The following is a 19,909-nucleotide window of genomic DNA, read 5'->3' as shown; positions in this document are numbered from 1 at the left end:
TTTAATAATAAAATAATAAATACATTAAGGATTATGCATTTTAAATGTTGTTGTGATTATTATTATATACCACAAAGCCCAAAATGTAAATTAATTTTGGATTTTTGAATTTTTACAAAATGTAAATGAATAAATCATTATGCATTATATATAATACACACTAATATACTTAAATATTATATATACTGTGCATTATGTATGATAATGTTAAAGTCTACCACTGCATTTAATGTGAAGTCTTGTGACTACAACATAGCATACTACTGTTGCTATACATACACTGTCCACTATTTCACTTAATATTTACAAAAATAAAGTGTGTAGAGTCTGCAAAACACAGTTTTCATTAAGTAGTATTGTATTGCGTTCAAAACCGTGTCTTGGTGTTGGCTTGTGGCTAATAATCTAAACGGCTAATAAGCCGATGGACTCTTCTCCTTTCCTACAGCCACCATGTTGAGCGTTTCTCTCATTAATTTTTCATTGAATGGTCTGTTTCCTCCTCATACCCTCTCCAGCTGTGAGGAACACTTTGATTTTGGTTTGTTCGTGTCACCACAGTGTTAGCAGGTGTCCCAGCAGCCCTCCTGAATTATCCTTCATGGACCATTGAAGTGTCTGTCGAACAAGCATGAGTCCACGTTTTCACGCTACGCCTGCAATAATTTCTGGCGAAAGCGACATTTACTGAAGTTTTCATCGGACAAAAGCTCCTGACATCTACAGCTTGAAAGGATCTTGATGTAGATACGAGATCTGCAAATCAAAATGCCAGGTTAATATTCAGGTGGGTTGAGCGTAGGTTGATAAACTACAGTAAACTCTTGCTGCAGGGCGAGAGTTTTCCCCACAGAGGCATCATGCATTTACATGAAGCTTCAGTGTATTATAGTGTCTGGGCGGAAAAGTCACTTGGCACAAGGCTTTCATATCCCTTCAAACGCTGGCTTTCTCGGCTGCCCTTTGCTACCCCTTCGCAAGTTCGGCATCAGAAATCCTCTCAGATTCGCTCAGAGGGCAGCGGCTCTCAGCTACGTATGCGCTCAAGAAACTTAATTCAGGATTGAGAAGAGAAACCGTGTTTTGGCTTAAGCAAGCGACGGCTCGTGTTCTCGTCTCGTTTCAGGCTCGTTCACTCCCTTTCCTTTATAAATATTCACAGGCTTGCATTCACAGACCCCAAACTGTGAATCTGCGAATTCACTCAACACTCCAGTGAGTAGTAAGGTTTGATCCCTCTTTCGCTCGGCTTTCTCGCTCATGCTCTCACCTTCTAATTTCTCTCTCACTTGACTTTCTTTAGTGTAGAGTCTCCTGTGGATTTCCACTGGATGTTTGCCTGCAGACTGCCTCACGTTTTTTTTTTTCTTCCTCCCTTTGTATAATTCTCCTCATCAAATCATTAAAGACTCCTCTTTATCTTCCTCGCATCATTTCTCACATTTGTGTGAGAAATGCGATTTTTGCAGTGTAATCTCAAACTCATTTTCTTAATCAGTGTTTTTGTGATTTTTCTGGAAAAATATCTTACCATCCTTGGAAGATAAATTGACTTGTTAAAACGTGGAGAATTCAGACTAAATAATTTTTTTTTAAATCTAGTTTGAATAAACAAATCTAATAAACTTGTAGTGAGGTGTATGCTAAATATTGAAGAAAAATTACAATACTTTATAATCTATAAATCTATAAATAATTCAGTATGTATTCTCTGAAGACAATTGACTGATGCTTGTTTTGTTTTTTTGTTTTTTCATGTTTTTTTCCTCACGTTCCAGTAAAAACAAGTGTAGAAAAATTTGGGTTTGTGAGGTTATGTTCACGAAAGCAGCATTTATTTGAATCAGAATACAAATAAAGCAAATACTATTCCAAATATTATATTTTAAGTGAGTAAAAATTACACTTAAATGGCAAAACCTAATTTTCACGGTCGCATGGACCTTCAGAAATCATTTTAATATGCCGATTTCCTGCTGACGATATATTTTTATCAATGTTGAAAACATTTATGCTGATTTAACATTTTAGCGAAAACCTTTATATATCTGTTTTTCAGCATTCTTTAAAAAGAATCAAGTTTAAAAGAACAGCATTAATTTGAAATATCCCAAACTTTTGTAGTATTGTGACACGTATTGTTACCGTAGTATGCTAAAATTATGTTCTGCCCACCCCTGTTTGAGATCTACTTTAGACAGCTTGACGCTTGTAGATAAGGGACAAGTTGAAACCATATTTGTTTAGCATTTGCATTGGCAGCTTTTAATACCATGTGAGCCTTGAGTGATTTTAAACAGGCTGCTGTTAGCTGATTGATAACGTTTAGCACAACATGGCTGCAGTTCCACTGGGGCTGCAAATGAAAGGATGAAGCAATACTGCACATCACTGAAATCCAGCACTGGGCCCAATACCGAGCCCTGAGGGACACCGTAATGGCTGCATGTACCGCAGATTTCTTTCTGTTGCACTGCTGGAGCTAATGGGGCGGCGTTTGGGTGAATGTTTGAATCTCACATTACTCACAATCTGCCTCTCTAATGGCTCTTCAACGTTTTAAATCGTTTTCACTGCTAAAACAAGCTCTCGGCGGCTCCTCGATTAGGGCATCAGCGGACGTGTAATGATTGTCTGTACTGTTGTTGTTGTTTTTTTTATGGCAACATTGATATCTGAAACCATGCTACACTGAGTTAGACAAAGGGTCAGTTCACTAAGAAGTTTAGTTTAATCAGTTTAATGTACTGTAACCAGACGCAGGTTAAACCACTTCATCATGCATATTTAAATTAAGTTGGTTCAGGACTGGACTGGAAGGTGGAATTGCATCTTTCAGGTTGCAGTTTTAGGGCCCTATAAAATCAGTTTTATTGTCACCAAATTCTATATAACTTTTTTTCCAAATTTAGTTTTGAAAATTGAATTTGTTTCTGAATTCCATTTTTTTGTAAATTTTTCTGAACTCTTGTAAAATTGTATGTTTTGTTAAGTCAAAAAGCATAAAAAATAATTCACTGGAGTTATAAAAGTCTGAAAGTATCAAGCATCAAGTATCATTTATATTTAAATAGAATTTTTGCAGCTAAATATTCACAGACACAAGTCCAGATCGTGTTTTGATTTGAATGTATATAGACCTACTTTTTTATTTAATTTTGCCAAATTCTGTAACTTTCCGTGTTAGACTGTAAATTACATTTTTATGACTGGATTCTTTTTTCTGCTTCACTGGAATCATAGGGCCCTACATCTCTTGCGCTTTTTACTGTGTTTGTACCGTTCACTGATTTGCGCAATATGCAAATCGATTTGCCCGATTTATATTGAATCGGGTTCAGAAACAATGCAGATAGTGTGTTGATGTTATTAGCAGGAGCAATTCAGTCCCTCACCTGAATATTTACAGAGTCATATTCCTTTTTCTCTGTTCATTCTCTTTTGTTGCGTGATGTGTTGACGCTCTGGGAATGACTTTGCAAGCAGATGTGGTCCAGCTTTGCTCCTTGTTGACAGACTCCCGCTGGTTTTGGCTCAGTTACCAATGTGGAAATCGTCACATCCAACACCTGTTCCTCTGCTAAGCACCTTCTTGTCTTCTTGAATGATTTGCTCTCTCAGGGATATTTCTGTGAGGCTTTATCTGTTTTCTTCCTCGTCTCTTTCTCTCTCCCTCAATCTCTCCTTCTCCGCTTAAGCTCATTAAATGTTTCCGAGAGAATAGGAAATCAATGGCGCATATGGTGTGAGAGAACTTTTTTCTTGATTTGTTTTACCCTGTATTTATCTGTTTTCACACATCTCTCTCTTGCCTTCGGTTCCTCTCTGTGTTTGGCAAGATAAACTTTCTCGAGAAGCAAAAATGTGGCAGATATCGAAAGGGGTAATTCACTGAAATGATTAGGGAGAGTAAATAATGACAGAAATCCATTTTCAGGTGAACTATCCATGCTTAATGCTTAAAATGAGTTGGAGCCATTGGGATAAGATAAGTGATTGTATCTTGAATTAAATCTTAATATGCAATAGTGCTTTTAAAGTAAATCTACCTTGACTTTGAACATTTGTACCAGAAAGCAAGACATATACTGATGTTTTTTTCTTTTTCTTTCTAGGTTTTCCCACTCATCTTCTTCTGGGGCAGCAGACTGTAAGGTAGGTAAACGGTTGTTTTCAGTGCAGATATGCTCCTCATCTTGTTGGCAGATGAGCCACGGCTTGGCGGCTCGTCCAGTGTTTGTAGTTGAAATGGCTATGCAGTACTTGGTTAGGTTCCCACACGACCTTTATTCATCCTGACACACATCAGGCTTCTGGATTGCAGCGAGAAGAACTGCTGGAAGGAAAGCGAGAATGTGTCTGATCGCTTCAAATGTTTATCGCCCCCCCCTTTCGTTTAATCATACTTGCTGGCTCTCTCCGTGCTGAGCTGTGGGTTTGATTAGTCAGCCTAGTGGAGGATGACAGCATGCTAAAGTGACTGAAATTGGGCTTCTTTCTTAACATACTTCATGTCTCGGGTCTTACTGTTCATGATTTATCAGGTTCCTCTAAATAAAACTAAACAGAAATGACCAGGGCTACATTTCCCAAAAGCATTGTAAGCTTAAGTACATTGTAGACCCATCGAAACCAGTGTAGCTACGATCAACTTTCAATCATTTTGGGAAACGCATAAAACAAGTTTACCCAAGAAGACAGGCTTATTTCAGTTCGTTTGAACCAAATCAATTGATGACAACTTAGACCAGCTGAAAAAAAAGAGTTTTTTCGGGTGAAACAGGCCCCAGATCAGCCTCTGAAATTACTTTTTTTTTTTCTGTTGATGTAAACCAAGCTTAGGAGAATGATCTTAACCAGTCAAAATCTTGAGTTCCAAAGAACCAGTCAAAGCTTGCGTGGGCAGGGCTTGGTTTAGTTAAGATTTATTGCTGAATTGTTTGATTTCCTTGGTAATATGCCATGCATGCAACATTAAATGGTGCATTTAAACACATTTTATTTTTAGAAATGTCTAGTCAAATGGAAAATTGTGGGGTGAGAGTCGTGGGACGTTATCTTACAAATTGTTCACATGTTGCATGTAAAATGTGTGGAAAACGATAGGCGCGCTGCTTTCTCCTTTTTTTATAAAGCTTTCTGGTGCTCGAGTTCCAGAAGCATCTGCTGTCGCTAAGGAATCGTGAAGATGCAGAAGTTTCGGCAAAGGATCAATGGATTTCATTTCACGAATACATTTGAAATAACAAACTTGAAAGCGCAAAAGAATTTTATTATTCCTGAAGAAAGTTGAAAGCATTATATTTTTGAGCAAACCATTTTTTCAAGATTTAATTGAACATGTTGTTGTTTGTAAAATTACAAATTACTTTAATGTCACTTATCTTGAATAAAAGTGTTAATTTAAAATAAAATAAAAATCTTATTGACCGCAACCTTGAATGTTATTAGCTAACATCATGCGAATGAAAGTTATTTAATAGGCAGAGCAAGTTGTTAGATTGTGATGAAAGATTATGAAGCTTCTTTGGAATAATGTGCATCAATAAATCGTACCCATTAAGACCAAGAACGTGTATTAAGAAAGCAAACCGAGAACATTTTGACATGTTTCCTTTGTAAGTTTAATCCTTCTTTGTCTCTGCAAGCTTGGCTCAATATGATGTACTATAACCTGAACGTGTAAACACACACACACACACACACACACACACAGCCTCAGCACTTTCCAGCGTTCTGGCCGTATTTCAGGCTTCTGCTTCACTATCAGCAGTGCACCAGCTTCGCTCTCTCCGTTCGGCCAAGCCTGGGAAACAATACGTGCTGTTATTTATTTATTATTTTCAGAAAGAGGCCGTTTGTCGTTGTGTCGAGGGGAGTGTGCGTGCGTGTGTGTGTGTGTGTGTGTGTGTGTCAAGCTGTCGGGCAGGTCCAGGCACAGCCCATTGTGAGGAATAATGGATGCTATGGCCGCTATCGCAGGAGTTATCTCCTTCACACACACATACAGGGGCTTGAGGAGCTGGTGATAAATGACTTTGAGACTCGCTGTCTGCGATCAATAAACCACTAGCAGCAGATGAGTGAGACCGAGCTGCCGCTCTCCGTTTCTACTTTACTTCTCTCCATCTGCTCCGCTTTGGCTCCTTCAGTTGCTCTTGTCTCGTCTCATCTCTCATTCTCTTCCCATCTGGTCTCTCACGATCTGCTATACTTTTCTCATATCATATCTCACTATGTTATCTTTTTTGTCCCCTTAACTTGGCTTGTTGTCCAATCTGGTCTCATTATCTTCACAACATTTATTGTCTCTTCTGCTTTTCTTGTTTGTTATCATGCTCTTATCTTTTCTTATGCCACGTCTCACTATTATTTAATTTGTCTTGCCTTATTGTCTTGCCTTGGCTCTTGTTCTTTTTACTGCTTTATCTCTCTGTAAGGTTCTTGTCTCATGCCTGATGTTCCTTCTATTCAATTGTTTTTTCAGGTATTCTTTTTTCAGCATCTTGTTTCTCATTTGTCTCATCCCTCATTTTTTCGTTTTCAAATTTAATCTAATGTGTTCTTTCCTACTCCTTATTTTATTCATCTCTTCTTATTCTTATTTTCTTGCCTTGTCACTTTTATAAGGTTCATTTTGTCACAGCTTGTCTTTCTGGTCTCGTTTTTTCTTCTTTCAGGTCTCACCTCTTCATCTCTTCATTTCCTTTCTCATATAATTTCTTTGGGTCTTGTTTCATGTCTTTTCTCATGGTTTTGCCTTTCTCATTATAATAACTCTCATTATTTTCTCCTGTTTCCACATATCATCTCATCTTGTTTTTTTTTTATTTTCTTGTATGTCCCTGTTTTGTCAAAGATTTTCTTTTCCGGCCTTTTCAGTCTCATATTTCTCATTTCATCTTCTCTCCTCATTTTTATCAAGTCTTTCTCATTTTTTTTTCACATCTCACTTTCTCATCTTTGTCTCTTCTCAGCTCATTTTCTCTTCTTGTTTTTACATTCACGTCTCTGCTTTTTCTCACATATCTTGACTCATTTTGGTCAGTTTACTTTTTTTTCCTCTTCTTTTTCAACTTTTTTCTCACTCACCTGAACTCCAACTTTTTCAAATCTCTTTCTCATCTCAACATCTTCCAATTTTCGCATTTCATCTAGTCTCTGCTTTTCTCACCTATCTTGTCTATTTTTTTTCTCATGTCTTGTAGTCTTGTTGCTTGTCTTGTAACTTCTATGCTTGTTGTGTCACACTTCATTTTGCTCTCTTCTTTTCCAGTTTCTCATCCTTTTTGTCTTTTTTGGTCTTCATGATGTTTTTTTTCCATCCCTTCTGCTTTCACCTCACCTTTCTCAGCTCGTTTCTCTCTCTTATCTCGGTTTTTCGTTTTCACATCTCGTCTCATTTTCTTGTTTTCATGTCTCATCTCTTACTTTCTCATCTTGTTGCTTTTCTCACATCTTCATCTTGTTTGTGGTGTTTTGTCACATCTCTTCCTTTTGTTATTTTCTCATCTCTCCTTTTCTGTTTTCACATCTCAACTTGTTGTTTTCATGTGTCATCACATTTCCTCTTGTCTCTTTGTTATATCATGTCTCTTCTTTGTAGGTATCTTCGGGTAACATCATCATTTTGTGGTCTTCTGGACTCATGATTTTACTCATTCAGTTTCTGTATTTTAATATGTAGTCTTTCCCTTCTTGACCAGACTCTCATTGTCTCTATTTGTAAATCACATTTTTTTTCTCTTATTTTCTCATCTCCTTTTTTTTCTTAAGCTTTCTTCTTCTTCTTCTTCTTCTCATTTCTCAACTGTCTCATATTTTCTTGTTTTTCTCATCTTGTCACCGCTCTTGTTTTCTGGTCTCATCTCTTCAAGTCTTTTCTGTCCCCTCCTCTCCTCTCTAATCTTCTCTCTTCACATGAATCTCACCCGTGGTCATGTAGGTCTCGTTTGAGAGGCGCAGGTGATCGCCGGTCAGTCTCACACATCATTGTTCAATTACTAACACTCAAATGCACACAGAACGGCTCAGATGCGCTGTGTGTGTATGTGTGTGTGCGAGAGTGTTTCCAGCTGTAGGGATTGATCGCGGAATGAAAGTGTAATGGGAGATGAGCTCTCATCTCAACCCTCACTGGAACAGAACAGAGATTTGGTTACAAACACCAACCGTATGACGCATACACACACACACACACACACACACACACACATACACGCTCAGCAGCACGTGTGATCACAAATCTCCAGACAGCGTCACACACTCTCAGAAATCTTCAAAAGAAAATTGTGAATGCTAATCAGATGTTTTTGTCTATTTCTGGCATGCGAATACTCTAATGCTCGGACTAATTAAGCCTTCCATAATAAACCTCCTCCATTCTCTCTCTCTGTCTCTCACACACACTCAGTCCAGCGCTGACGCTCCTGCCAGAGGACGTGTTGCATTTCATCTCTCATTCTCTTCTCCTCCCGTCTCTTCAGTTCTCACCCTGCCTCCCCTTTTTTATGTTCTCATCTCGTCTGATCGTTCTTCTTCTGTTATTCTGGTCTCTCATTTTTTTTTGCCTGACCTCTCATTTTCTGCTCTTATCTTCATTCATGTCACCTAGTCTCATCTCACTTCTAGTCTGGTCCTGACTTCTATAGTCTCATCTTTCATTATTGTTTCACTTGTCATTCTTTTGCCTCCGTTCTCACCGGCTTTTTTCTTTCTGTATTGCCTAGCGTGTCTTTTCTCTCTTTTTCTCACCTCACCTCAATCATTTTCTCATTTCATCTGTTAATTTGTCATCACTTATTAATCTCTTACTAGTCATTTTCCTATTTCTTCTCATGGTATCTCACCTTATCCATTTCTCATTTTTCTGTTTTTTTCACATTTCATTTACTTATCTCTTTTCAATTCCCATTTTCTTGTCTATTCACATTTCCTTCTCATCTGTTTTTCCCATTTTCTCAATACTTCTCAATGTTATTTCATCGTATCTATTTCTCACTTTCTCATCTTTTCTCACCGTTTTCACCTCATTTCAACTTTAGTTTTCTTATCTCTTCTCGTCATATTCTCATCTAATTTCATCAGTTGTTTTCTCATCACTAACCATCTCTTGTTTTCTCATCTCATCTGTTTTGTCGTTGTAAGTCTTCTTATTTAATCTCTCCATTCCTCATCTCTTATCACCTCCCGTTTGTCTGTCTTCTATCTTTTGTCACTGTATCACTTTCTATTTCTTCTCACTTCTCATTTTCTCATATCATCTCTTCTCATCTCATTTTCCAGTATCTCGAACCTTCTTATCTTGTCCTCTCTTATTTTCTTGCATTCTTGTTTGTTCATCTTCCTCTATATTGTTTTTGTCTCCAACCTCTTATATTCTACTCACATCTTTTCTCATTGTTTTCTCATTTTTCTCACTTTCCTTCTACGTATTGCTTGTATGGCTGTGGTCCACTGCACCTGTTGCTGTCAGTGTAGTGTGTGTGTGTGTGTGTGTGTGTGTGTGTGTGTGTGTGTGTGCGCGCGTGTGTGTGTGCTGCTCACCTCTGCCAGAACATCAGACTTGCCAGTGAAGAGTGTGTTTGTGTGTGTGTGCGTGAGGGGTCTCGTCTGCCCCCGGCTGTCACACACAACTACCCTCTACTCTAATGAAGCCAGGGTCAGGTCTGTGTGTGTGTGTGTGAGGGTAGAGAGCAGCTAATTGGTGGAGCTGCCAGCGCTGCGTGTGATTGAAGCGCCAGTCTCCCCTGTGTTTCACCTCAAAGGAATAACACACACAGACACAAGCTATTAAACAGCAAACATACTCCTGCACCCCTCAAACTGCTCAGAATTGAACCCTTTCATAATATTCACTAGAAGCCACCATTCAAAAGAAGTCAAACTTCTGTTGTTTTGACTTGGTTTATGTACTTTATTTAATAATACTTCCGTCCGTTTGTCAAAGTTCGGTTTATCTTGTTCTGCTCGAAGAGGTTGACATGAATGCAGTCGGTCTTGAATGTCATATTTAATTAATAAAATGTGCACCAATGCTCTTTTCGCATCTCGCATCAGCCAAAAGTGCCTTTCTTTCTCTCTCAATGTACTTGCAAAGTTGTAGTGGTATATACCAGCTGCTGGAGTTTGGTGTTACTCGCGTTGAACAAAAGTGCTTTTGAGGGAAAATAGTTGAGGGATTCACAACCGTTTGCGAGATTTGTGGGTTTTAATCTTTGAATGATTCAAAGGCTTTGTTTGAGGCACTTAACTGTGAGTAAACATGATATATTTGCTTGCAAATGTGTCTATTCTGCTGTCTTTGTATTTGTTTACATTTGTTACATCTGCTGATGGCTTCACAACCACTGGAAATGCAGACATTGATTCATTGCATCATACCGTCAGAGCAGAAAGATTTAAGACCCGTCAGTAAACGGGGCTTTAATCAGTACGTATTAAAGGATGGAATACACTACATGATTTTTGCTTTGGTTTTCCCCCTAATTTACAGTCTGGACAAATTGACACTACATATTTGATTTGACAGACTTCCTAGAAAATCTATTAGCGTATGATTGTGACACATTTTGTTTTTCTTCAAACTTTAAATCCAGCCAGTCAGAGGAAACATCTTTTGAGCTGATTTTAGAATATATTGATTTGATTTGTCATCTATCACTATCTGTAATTGATTTTATTCTCCTTTGTCAACAATTTCAGTCTGGTACTGACAGTCTCAGTCGTTTAGCGCATGATGCATAGCTTTTCCTTTTTATTATTTATTAAAGCGCAAGTATCTGATGCCTATTGCTTTAAAATGTGTAGTGTATTCCAGCCTTTAGGTGCAGTCACATTTGGATATTTTGGAAATGTTGTGGGGTTTTTTGCTTTTTATGCATAAGCAAGTCTGTTCCCTTGTTGTTAACAATTATTTTTTTTACATTTTATTTATTTATTTATTTTTATTTGATGCGGATGCACCACATTTTTGGCCACTGAAAATTGTGGTCTGAAAATGTCATTTTTGGCTTTCGGAGGAAAGAGAAAAACAAACAAAAAAACCCAGCACACAGTTATATTCGATTCTTTTTAATAGAATAAAAATATGAATATTAATAATATTAATATATTTTCTCCAATGCAGTGTGAATAATAATAATAATAATAATAATAATTATTATTATTATTATTAATAATTAATAATATTTTTTTTTTTGACCAAGTTCTCTTTTCATTTGAGAATTTTAATTACAGTGCATCCCTAAAAATTGATCTTAGGCAGAGTCACTCATACTGTTACTCATGCCTTAAATGGCCAACCCTCATTAAAAAAATTGATATTTTAGCTGTAGTCGTAAATGAATAGTTCATCCAAAAATGTGAATTCTGTCATCATTTATGTCGTTCCAATTGTTTTTCCATCCATACACTGAAAATCGATGGTGTCCAGTGTGGGTTGGACCTCATTGTTCTTAAAAAAATATCATTCTGTGTTTCACAGAATAAAAGTTTGTAACAGCATGAGGGTGAGTAGCAAAATGTACATTTTTGGGTGAACTATCTCTTTAAACCCGAATGTTCTGTTGACATCCAGCCGTTGAACTTTTGTGAAGAGATCCCTCTCATGCCCTCAATGCCATAAACTCATTGAAACGGTCCGCTTTAGACATTCATTTCCACAGCGGTTTCCTTGTGATGATATTTTCCAGTCGATTTGTGTTTGATCGTCAGCTGATATTGTTACGTGAGTCAGCAAAACTGCAGCAGCCCTTCAACAAAGTCCCGCTTGTTCTCCTAAACATTTCCCTTCCAGCTCTGCTCTTCTACACACCCCCTCTTTTCCACGCGCTTATCAAAGAGACAGAGCACGGGAGAATGAAAGAGAGGGTTATAAAAATGAGAAGTGATAGTAGGCTTCAGCCTTTTGTAATGAATATCCCTTAGAGGTATTGAAATGCTAATTTTACGCTCGCAGTTGGCAAACTCGCCGAATCGTGAGGAAAAATTTGGGCGGCTGAAACCAACCCCAACTTGGAGAATCTCTCCTTCTTTGGCTTCAATTATGTGTTTTACTGTTTTGATGTTTAGCGCCGTTTCCCTCTCCGAGTTGAATCTTGTTTTCCACCTCGCTTTCTCATTTGTCTTCCGGACGCACACATTCAGGGGTGTTTGGGATTTGGCAATGTTTGGCAGCTATTTTGAAACTGGAGCTTGCCAAGCTACAAGCTAGTTAAAGGAATAGTTCACCCTAAAAAAAATGTTGTGTTTGTGTTGTTAAAAATCCATACGACTCTCTTTTTTTAATTTCCAGTGGAACACAAAAAGAAAACTTTGGAGATTAGTTTTGTTACTTTTCGAGCATCTTTAATGAACGGGGTTTGAAGCCGTCAAACTTTGAAAAGGAAATAAAAATACCATAAAATGGTTCATTTCACGCATCTGCTACATTTTAAGTCTTCTATTTAAATATGATAGCTTAATTTACAAACAGTTTTTCATTCATCTTAAATTGTAGTCAGCTGTTGCAGTGGGCAGCTGCTGCAGCTGAACTTCAAGCGAATTATACAGATTTGTGAGTGAATGAATTGGCTGATTCATTGAAAAGATTCAACTCAAAATCAGTCATAAGATTTGTGTGTGAATAACAGCGAATCGGTTGAAAATTCTAAGGCAGATGATAGTAGAACAGCAATATAAATTTCAGTTTTATTGCTTTTGGAGACTTGAAAGTTAGTTTGCTAACTCGTATAGACCTTCAGAATTATTTCTTGAGGCATTTGTGTCCATTTTTAAAGCGTTAGAGTTCCGGCCTGCTTTGTAACTGAATGAATCTGAATCCTTTTAGGAAGAGGCTCTAGTGAACCGTCCAAACGTAACATGAATCATAAATGTCCATGTGATGTCCAAGTTCTTGCAAGCCATCCAAGTGATTCTCTAAAATGAATCTTAAATATCCAGATTCCATTATTATAATTGAACAAATCAGTGAATTGTTTTATTAATTGAATCTAGTAAATCATCAAATCAAACTGATCATCTAAAATGAATCATAATTGTCCAGTTTCCCTTATTGTAATCAAACTATTCAGTGAATCATTTTATGAATAGATTCTAGTGAAACGCTCAAACGAACAGATTTACTGAATCGAATAAATGCCCAGTTTCCATTTTAACCGAATGAATTGTGAATGCTTTTATGAACAGGTTCTAGTGAACAATCAAAGTCAACAAATTCACTAAAACAAATCAGTTTTCCTATTTCTTTTTGTGATCTTGGAGCACGAAACTGTCACTGGGCATATTTGTATCAACAGCCAAAAATACATTGTATTGGGCAAAATGATGCATTTTTATGCCAGATGTCATTAAAGGATATTAAGTAAAGATTATGTTCCATGAAGATGTTTTGTAAATTCCCTACTGTAAATATGAAAACTAAATTTTTTTATTAGTAATATGCAATGCCAAAAACTTACTTTAGGCAACTTTAAAGATGATGACCAGGGTCCAGGGTCACATATGTTAGACAAGCACATTTGAAAATGGCTTCATGGCATCAGTTCGCTAATATTGGTGTGCTGTTTTTTTGGTGCTACTCTTTGGAAAAATAAGCGATCTTTGAAAAGCCACATTTAGTGAAAAGATCCAAGCGACTAAAGAATGCAGCTAGGTAAGTTTTGTTGCTAATTTTAGTTGGTTTCTTCCCGTCACTGTGCTTGACTGATTTCCAGAGGCTTGTTGGAGTGCTGCCAGTGTAAAGTCTCCTCTGGCTGCATTTCTCCAACACGGGGAGAGAGAGAGACACACAAATTGAGAGGGGTCAGAGAAATGAGGTGCACCGTAATTAGCCGAGTCTCTCTCTTTCTCACCGCTTCTCTCTCTCTCTCTCCTCGTTAAGGCGTTTCTTGCTGCTATTGTTTGGCTGTCACATCCTGAGGGAAACAGCACGGAGGGGGGGGTGTGGAGAAACGGTGACCTGTTTCATTCAGAGCACATCTTTCACTCAATCTCTTAGTTTTATATTCCTTTATTTTTCCCTACGGCCTACAAAAATCACTATTCGGCTTGGACGCCGGCCCCAAAAAACATTGGGTATGAATCTCAGATACCTCTGGCTGTGCGGCCCACCTTGTACCCAATAACACGGTGGATGTGAAATAGAAAAGGTGCCCAGTATTTTCTATTTTTACCTTTTCTGCTTTTCTGGTTTTATTCTTGAGGTCTAAAATGTCAACAAATCCAATCAAAATTGACCATTTACTGTTTTAATGCATTTTCCAACTTTCTGCACTGTTTTTTTTTAATAGTAGATATTCAGTAAAATGTGTTACAAATGACAGTTTAATGATCTTTGATTGTAAAAAAGATTTGCAACCAACAATGAGAGTATGTGATTTTAGGCCACATTAATGTGAGATACTATTAGCGACTTCCATTGATTTTAAGTCTCAACTAGGAACGAATTGATAAACTGACGAGGAGATAATGTTCAATAATCTTTGTCCTAACTAGTAAAGTATTACTTGCCATTATAGCATTTTTAAATAAACATTAGCACTCAATAATTTAGTTCACTTAATATACTTTTCACTTTACGTTTTAGCAACTTTGTGTACTTTTAATGATTTTTTTTCTGTATAGCTTAAAAATATTGCGTTTTAAGGTAAAGAATATCTGAATTTAAAAAGTTATAATAAAAAAAACCTGAAATTTACTAAAGCTTAACCTGAAATTAAAATGAAAACTGAAAATGATGTGATTACGCAAAAGAGTATTTTATGGTATTCGAATAATACAGAAAAGTAATAGCAAAAATGACAAAAACGCTTAAAAAATGACTCCAACATAACCTAAAATTAAAATGAAAATTGAAGATAAGGCAAATAGTAAAAAAAAATTAGGGGAAAAAAGGTAAACTTAAAAGAAGTCAATTAAAGATATTTTTTAAATAATAATTTGGTATATAAATTATTATGGCATATACATTTATTACCTTTTTATAAACATAACATATTTTCTCATTTTCTGTAATTTTGTTGCTTCTCTCTGCATTTTTATAATCAACCTAGATCGAAAATTCATCTTCTGTTCAAATTTGTTGCAACAGGTTAGAGTATGTAATGATAACCAATCTTTTTTTTTTTTTTTAACTGTTGTGAAAGTTTTCAGGCATGTCTTTGTTGAACAGGTTCAAACTTGTCTTCCTGACACAAGTTCTTTGAGAATTTCTCTCCCATTTTTTTCCTGTCGTACCAGTCAGCACTGTAACAAAGTGGTTTATAAACCATCTCTTCAGTTTGAAGGTTTTTGTCACAAGAATCCACAACAGGCTCTATTTCTATAGGTCACCCCACAGCGAAATCTCATTGGTCCAGAGTTCCACTCAAAATGCGTAGTATTTTTGTTTTTTAACGTGCACAGACCTGCTTGTTAATTGAAATATCTTAGGACAAAATAGCAGACTTAACCCTTCAGGTGTAATGTTTTGGAAAAAAGCTGCATGTAGGCATCAAGATTTTAATAGCTTGTGGAGTAAAAGGACTTAATAGAGATCTACTGAAAATTAGAAAAATGTTGGGCATGACCAAAAGTTTTTGTGAGGCAGTCCATTCTGAATTTCATAATATTCAAGGAATATTAAAGATATTGAAGTGATGTTTGTTCAGGAAATAATAGATTGAATGGTTGTTATTTGCAGGTTGCTTTTTTTCCTTGTCTTTTGTCTTTTTATCTTCATTCCAAATGATCAGAAACCCACAATAATGTAATCCTTTTGTAATTGCATTCTATACTATAGTAGTAAAACACATGTGAACATTAACTTTTTGATCAGTAATATTCTGGTAATAATAGATATTTATGTTGGTCTCTCCCGCGCACACACCAAACACTTTGCATAGAAATCAAATCGGTCTGGAATCGAAGTTTCGAGGTGTTTGCCATCTAGGGAATATAAATAAGATATTATACCATATAAGGAACTGAAGTCTACTTTATTCGTCTTGTCGCAATTTTGCCGCTTTGTTCTTTAGAGGGTTGAATATATAGTTCACTCAAAAACGGGTTAACGCAGGTCGATGGGTTTTTGTAACAAAAATATTTCTATTTTTAAAATTACAACTGAAATCGCAGATTTTCGGCGACGGACACATGTGGGTGCGCAGGAGAGTCGAGTTCTGGCTTCTCGGCTGACCTCTGACCTCTGAGTATGTAGTACGTATTTTAGTTATAATTGTAAAAATAGAAATATTTTTACGCGTTGGATGATACAAAAATCTGCTTCACAGATTTGAAAGCTCTCACAGTTTATCCGTTTTCTTTGTTCTCTGTAAACCTGCATTCGTTTTGCTCAGAGAGTGACGGTGTCCCGGTTTTCTCCCTGCCGTCAGTCGTGGCTCTGGAACCTGCAGGACCCGTTTGGTGACAGGTGAACCCCCCTCAGCGGGCTCCTCGTCCTGCTGTTCGGCTAATTGACGAATGACGATTGGCCCCGGCAAAAACCAGTGTGAATATTACCATACCTCATTTATTCAGGGCCTAATAGAGCGCTTTTTATCACTTCATTTGAGTGCGAGAAAGGGAACCAAATTATCGTCTGTGGTTATGAAAATTAATCATTTCCCAGCACCTGATATTCTTCATGAAAAACATGGCATGCAGTTGCAGTCCAGAGACCAGCTTTGAAGTTGGTTCAGGATACCTGAGTGAATATCTCGTTTATGGGTTAAATTTTTTCCATCGAATGCGTTTGCGAAGATGTGAGTTAAGTAATTGGGACACGAAACCTTTTGAATGCAATTAATCCAATTTTTCCTGCGTTATGAACCCATTTGTATCGCGCTACGACCCCTGATCAGTGACTGTGTCGGCTGGCCTTGCCTCATTTAACAGATTTTGTGCTAGCTGTGTAGAAAAACTCATGATTGCAGTAGTAATATATATTTTTTTTTTTTACAAACCATCTACCATGGCAACTGTATGTTTCCCCCAGAAGTGTTTTTTCTGTTTTCTAGTTTGCCTATATACATTAGTTATTGGTTTGGTTTTATTTTTAGTATTTTAAGGCATAGTATTTTAAATAGTAAAAATAGTAAAACTATTTTTAAATAGTTTTAAATAGTTTTTATTCTGGTTTAGTTAATATTTTTATATTTTCACTACTGTTTTAGCTTATTTTACTTCAGTCAGTTTTGTTTGTTTTTTTTACGGTTGTTACTTTTATTTTATTTGAGTTGATTTTGAGTTTTTTTAATTAGTTTTCATGGTAGTTAAGAGTTAATATAAATTCTTGTTTTTATTCTCAATTTTATCCTACAGTTTTTGTGGTGGCTATTTTGTTTTTTGCTTCAGTCTAAATTATTTTTAGACTTTTTAGGGTCAATTTTTATCGGGGTCTTAGCTTCTCCCAGGTATTTTTTCACTAAAGTTCCCATGAGTTACGTGGTTACTGAGTTTAAAGTTTTTTTTTTCACACATTACCGCACAGCTGTCAAGGTCTTCGTGGGCCGTTGCTTGGTGGTCTCTTATTTATCAGAGTCAAAAGAGCCCACCCTCAAGCCATGTGGCCTTTCTTGCCCATTTAAATGTTCACCAGCCGACAATCACGATTACAATTGCTCAGAAAAATACACCGTTTTAACCAAACTAAGGTCAATTTTGCAATCGAAGGCCTTCTAGCTGCGATCCGAGGGTCGTCGCAGTTTTCCGTCTACAACTGTGCGCTCTGCAGGGCGACGGCTATGAAAACGCCTCTTTCCTTCCCCCCAGCCCCGACACGAAGTCCAGGCCCTCTAGTATCCCATCACCCCCTGCGACTATCCAAGCTGTTACGGCAGGCTGGGCCCCGGGCGCCTGTGCCAGGGCACTGCAGGACCGGATCCGGCTCCTCCTCCTCCTCCAAGCTGCTTGCCGTTAGCCGGAAAGACGCTTCAATGAAGACAGGTTTGTCATTTTGAGAGCGACGCGCTTAAACCGTGTAATACCTAGTAAGCACGAGGTACAGTCAAGCTGTCGCGTCTGAATTAACAACGCGAGTGTCAAAGTTTTGGCGGTGTGCGGTTTTTGCAGAAGCACATCTCCAGCAGATGGTACGGCTCACATCCAGACCTGACCTGAGCTTTTAGCACTTCACAAAATCATTCTGCTGCAGCTCGAGGACAATTTAATTGGGGGAGAGATTCGATGTGCTCGAATTTGATTACGAGACTGACGGTTTTACGTCTTCAGTTATGCAAGAACACTCAACAGGAACAACAGCACTTTACTTCCTCTGAAGAAACTAAATTGTGGGCTTTGCAAGTTGTTGGGCCATTTCCCAGGGCTCTATGTAAACAGCAGCGTGTAGCTAGTAAGTGGCATTATGTGATATTTCACCTTCATCGATTCATTAAAAAGCCTCACATATATTGTAAACAGATGTGTGGATTACATGGCATTTTGTTGTATTACGGTTAGATTCATTCTGGCTCACTGTAAATGGTAAAAAAAAATCAATAAATACTAATACAGTTAACTGAAAAAAATACAAATTTATGTAAATGTATGTATTGAATTGCAAGAATTCAATACATACATTAATTATTTTTTTTTAATTAAAATGTGAAATGTAAAAATTGTTGCAGAAATATTAGGTCTAAATAGTTTATTTAAATATCGAAACTGTATCGAAAATAAATGAATACTAATGTACAAATAAAATGTACAAAAACTTTATTTTATTATTTATTTTACTTTTATTTGTTCGTATTGTTGTAAATGGTAATAAATTTAGTTGTCTTTGATAGTTTCAAAGATAGATTTCTAATTTTTGCTAACTATTAATTAAAATATTTCAGTAATGTTTTTAGGAAGCAAGAAAATAATACAGTAAACTGGAAAAACTTACCTGTTTTTTTTTTTTATATATTGTTTTCATTTTAGTTATTTATTTATTGCTGTTGAATGCAAGTGGAATTTGTGGATTTGATGCATAAATAAGAAATGCTAAATGTTTAGGTACAATATCAGGAGTATTTATAAATAATAATACTATTAACTGAAATAATATTTAAACGGTGAACAAATATAATTTGTCTTTGAAAATTAAATTGATGCATAAAAATATAATTATTATAATTATATTAAAATGATATCAGTTACAACTGATCTGAAAATATGTTTAAAAAAATGTCTTTACATATATTTCAATTATAATTATTTTAATTTAATTCTGTTTTAATTTTAATTTAATTTAATTTTTTTGTTAAAACTGAGGCATCGGAGTGAAACTGATCTACACGTTTGTTTGTTTTTTCTATAAATTTTTTTTGGTAATGCCATTTAATTGTTCTGCTATTTTATTTCAGCCATGTCTCCTGTTCAGAGGCACATGTAAATATTTTGCATGTATGGCTACATTTAAAGCAAGTTCAATAGTAAAATGCTAAATGCTATAATAAATGCAAGTTTTTTCTGTTGTGAAGCTCCAGAAGACGCTGCTTGTGAAAGTTAGATGTGACCTAAGACAACCTATTGAACAGACTGTACAGCCTCGACAAATTTAATAGGATATCTTTACCAAGTATACAGCACTAACTGTGCACCTTGTGCCATTTGCAGTGAAAAGCGTTGCGTCGCTGCTGGTCCTTGGGACTTGTCAGTATCAGACGTGCGATACGAAAGCGTTTCACACAAGGCCGAGCTTTTCTACTAAAGCATGGCTTTGGACGTTGAATTTTGAGACCAGAGCTTGAAAACGGCTCGTCTGCTGACGGTTAATCTCCGGCTCCGTGTGTTTTTTGTGCTTGTGAAGTGTGAGAGTCTGCCAGTGGAAGCTGAGAGGATTTTTTTTCACTGCTCTATATCCTTTACATAATCCAGATCCTGTAGCTGTAAACGACTTCCTCTCAGATCAGCAATATTCAGGGACATGAAAATGGAAAGGTTT

General features: G+C 36.7%; 1 protein-coding gene across 4 annotated transcripts in view; it reads left to right on the top strand.

The window, feature by feature from the left end:
- plxnb2b (plexin b2b) overlaps window positions 1–19,909 on the top strand; it is a 148,832-nt gene that overhangs the window by 25,198 nt on the left and 103,725 nt on the right. For 2 of the 4 annotated variants that reach the window (XM_043227476.1, XM_043227475.1), the window contains exon 2: window positions 4,116–4,155. Coding sequence is in view for 2 of the 4 variants with exons in the window: in XM_043227473.1 (XP_043083408.1) it covers window positions 18,166–18,331 (166 nt within the window). In the remaining 2 variants the exon portion in view is untranslated. Of the gene's footprint in view, window positions 1–4,115; window positions 4,156–17,900; window positions 17,926–18,150; window positions 18,332–19,909 lie in introns of those variants that run through there. The other 2 variants (XM_043227474.1, XM_043227473.1) reach the window with 2 other exon arrangements.

Source organism: Puntigrus tetrazona, chromosome 25 (assembly GCF_018831695.1).
Source record: "Puntigrus tetrazona isolate hp1 chromosome 25, ASM1883169v1, whole genome shotgun sequence".
Classification (NCBI taxonomy): Eukaryota; Metazoa; Chordata; class Actinopteri; order Cypriniformes; family Cyprinidae; genus Puntigrus; species Puntigrus tetrazona.
Note: the sequence above shows the minus strand (reverse complement) of the source record. Positions and strands in the feature narration are given on the sequence as shown.